This window comes from Dipodomys ordii, unplaced genomic scaffold, assembly GCF_000151885.1.
Source record: "Dipodomys ordii isolate 6190 unplaced genomic scaffold, Dord_2.0 Scaffold61, whole genome shotgun sequence".
NCBI lineage: Eukaryota > Metazoa > Chordata > Mammalia > Rodentia > Heteromyidae > Dipodomys > Dipodomys ordii.
Genome location: NW_012267277.1, coordinates 10,264,293 through 10,267,983, shown reverse-complemented (window position 1 = coordinate 10,267,983; position 3,691 = coordinate 10,264,293). Strand labels below are relative to the sequence as shown.

At 42.3% G+C, this 3,691-nt stretch overlaps 1 protein-coding gene across 1 annotated transcript in view; it reads right to left on the bottom strand.

Moving 5' to 3' along the window:
* Ddi2 (DNA-damage inducible 1 homolog 2 (S. cerevisiae)) overlaps nucleotides 1–3,691 on the bottom strand; it is a 20,501-nt gene that overhangs the window by 11,325 nt on the left and 5,485 nt on the right. The window contains exon 3 of the mRNA XM_013022329.1: nucleotides 2,725–2,851. Within this exon, the coding sequence (XP_012877783.1) occupies nucleotides 2,725–2,851 (127 nt within the window). The remainder of the gene's footprint in view (nucleotides 1–2,724; nucleotides 2,852–3,691) is intronic.

Sequence of the window (3,691 nt, the reverse complement as noted above, 5' to 3'; positions counted from 1 at the left end):
AAAAAAAAAAAAAAATTATAAGAAAAAGCCCGAAGTGGAACCATGGTTCAAGTGGTAAAGCACTAGTCGTGAACAAAAATAAGTTCAGGAGTAGCATCCAGGCCTAGAGTTCAAGCCCTAGTACTGGCAAAAAACAACTACATCTCCTTATCTGCTTCTATGGACAGCCTTTTATGGGGACATCGTGCATTACACTGTGGCTGCTCTCACATGGCATTGGCAGAGCTGAGCATACGTGGCAGAGATCATATGGCTTGCCAAGCCTAAAATATTTATTACCTCCCTCTATGGAAAACACCCCTTATCCTTTCCTCTAAACTATAGTGCCTGTCCTTTTAGTAATAATGCTTCAGTAATCAACCAAATTGATGGCTTAACCCAGCCATCTTTAATACAATATTAAAGAAAGTCAAAGGCACCATTGTTTAATTTAATTAGACAAATAGAAAAGCTATTGTACCTCAGTGCACACATGCCCCGTGCACAGCATGTTAAATAAAACTTTAATAGACACTTGATATAATTATACCACTTTTTTTTTGGCCAATCCTGGGGCTTGAACTCAAGGTTTAGGTATAGTCCCTGAGCTTCTTTTTACTCAAGACTAGTACTCTATCACTTGAGCCATAGTGCCACTTCAGCTTTTTCTAAATAGTTTATTAGAGACACGAATCTCACAGACATTCCCCAGATCTCAGTCTCTGGAGTAGCTAGGCTAATTATATCACATATCACTTTTATCCTCCTGCGTATTATTTAAAAAAAAATTTTTTTTTTGGGTCCGGTCGTGGGGCCTGAACTCTGGGTCTGGGCACTGTCCCTCAGCTCTTCAGCTCAAGGCTAGCGCTCTACCACTTGAGCCACAGTGCCACTTCAGGCTTTTTTCTTTGTTTATGTGGTGCTGAAGAATCGAACCCAGGGCCTTAAGCATGCAAGGCAAGCGCTCTACCACTGAGCCACCTTCCCAGCCCTTATTAAAAATTTTATAAGTAACCTAAAATTGTGTACCTGATCTTGTACTCACTCAAAATCAAGTATGTTTCAACAGAAGAAATCCACTGATATAAAACCAGTTGCTTTGGTTGTTATGGGTTGTATTCAGAGGCACTTTCTCCCTTATGAAGAAATGAATGCATTATCCAGTCTCCAATATACCACTCATGGGGTGGAATACAAGCTATCTGGAGATGCTCCAATTCACTTCTACTCTATGACTTGTGGATAATGTCTTCATAAACTTCCTGCTTCTAGAGTTAAAAAAAACTATTCCAAAACTTTGGGAGCAGCAGTAGGGGGTAAACAGCTGTCTTTTTACTCAAATTGCATATTGCTGTGACTAATGAGATAGCCAAGACTGCCATTAACATCGTTGTACTAGCTGAGGTTCCACTCTTGAAGATTCTGACTCATCAGAGTCAGAAGGAAGAGCTGAAGCATCTACATCAGGGGCGAGGGGATGGGGTAATCAGGGCTTAAACGCAGGGCCTCAGGTTCTTAGTCAATTCTCTTGCTCATGGCTGATACTCTTTCACTTGAGCCATGTCTCCAATTTGGCTCCTTGCAGGTTAATTGGATATGGAGTCTCAGACTTTTCTGCTCAAGTTGGCTTCAAACAGAGATCTTCCTGAATAGCCAGGATTACAGGCATGAGCCACTAGTGTAATCTACATGTTTAAAGCTTCTAGCTTTTAATATAGCTCCAGAGGAGAACCACTACATTACAGAAGCCAGAGTTGCTGCCAAGCAGTTTATTCAGTGGGGTCAGTAAAGAAAAAAGGATAAGGTTCCATTAGTGCAGGTGTCACTCTAATCCAGTCATCTTCAGGCTCATATATTTCTAAGGAGAAAGATTCAAATCAGCCTGTCATCAGCCTTGTGTTTTCTACCTGTTAGGGTCATTTCTTTTGATACTGGGGTTATATACCTGGCTCTAATGATATGTTGTCTGCCAGTCAGAGACTCTTTGTAATATTTTAGAAGGGGGGTGGCAGGGAGGGCAACAAGTTAGACAAGAAATGTTACTTATGTAACTGTAACTCCTCTGTACATCACCTTGACAATAAAATTATTTAAAAATTTTAGAACAGAAAGTCAATAATAAGTGTATCTTTGCAAAGTTGATTCAAAACATGAGGAACAGGAACAAGGAGAAATTATCTTTTTTTTTGGGGGGTCCGGTCGAGGGGCCTGAACTCTGGGCCTAGGCACTGTCCCTCAGCTCTTCAGCTCAAGGCTAGCGCTCTACCACTTGAGCCACAGCGCCACTTCTGGCTTTTTTCTTTTTGCTTATGTGGTGCTGAAGAATCGAACCCAGGACCTCATGCATGCAAGGCAAGTGCTCTACCACTGAGTCACCTTCCCAGTCCCAAGGAGAAAATTACCTAAGATTCCCTTAGGTTATCTTTGAAATAGGAAGCTGTCTCCAAACAGACATCTAACTTATATTAGATAATATTTTGTTGGGGAACCTTGGTTGCTCTAAGTTTGTTTGTTTTTTCCAGTTGTGGAGACTGAACTCTGAGCCTGGGCGCTGTCCCTAAACTCTTCAGCCCAAGGCTAGTGCTCTACCACTCGAGCCACAGCGCCACTTCTGGCTTTTCTGCTTATGTGGTGCTGAGGAATCAAACCCAGGGCCTCATGCATGCAAGGCTAGCACTCTACCACTGAGCCACATTCCCAGCCCTGGTTGCTCTAAGTTTGGTCATTAGGTCCATGGGTCATTACCTTATATCTTCTTCTATCTTTGCCTGAGCTTCAAGGTCAAAAGGATCAGCAGAAAAGAGACGAATCCTTTCTTGCTCCCTCCGGGCTCGGTCCTGCTGCTGCTCTACCAGGACCCTAGAAAATCTGTCTATAGAAATAAGGAAGGGATATCTTCAATTTCATTGTATTTTCATTCTCATTTGTGTAACATGCAACATTATTTCAAACGTATATGTCAACATAGTTTTTCATGATCACAAACCCTGTTAGACTCAGCTGCAAAATCAGAAGGAAGACAGGATAAATGTGTTGGATACCAAACACTTTTTTTTTTTTTTTGCCAGTCCTGGGGATTGAACTCAGGGCCTGGACACTGTCCTTCAGCTTCTTTTGCTCAAAGCTAGCACTCTACCATTTGAGTCACAGCACTACTTCTGGCCTTTTCTGTCCATATGGTACTGAGGAATTGAACCCAGGGCTTCATCATGCTAGGCAAGCACTCTACCCCTAAGCTATCTTCCCAGCCCACCAAACACATTTTTTTTTTGTCAGTTGTGGGGCTTGAATTCAGCCTGGGCGCTGTCCCTGACCTCTTTAACTCAAGGCGAGCACTCTACCACTTGAGCCACAGCGCCCACTTCTGGTTTTCTAGTGGTTTATTGGAGATAAAAGTCTTACAGACTTTCCTCCCTGGGCTGACTTTGAACTGTGATCCTCAGATCTCAGCTTCCTGAGTAGCTAGTATTACAGGAGTCAGTCACGGGTGCCCAGCACCAAACACTTTAAAAACACTTTTTTAAAAAAGCAAAATTACTTTTCCATACCACATGATTTCTTAAAATAGAACTAAAATCTCAGCTACTTAGAAGGCTAAGGATAGCAGTTTGAAGCAGCCCACGTAGAAAAGTCTGCAAAACTCCATCTCCAACATAACCAGCAAAAGGCTACGCTGAAGGAATGGCTCAGGTGGTAAAGTACCAGACAAGAG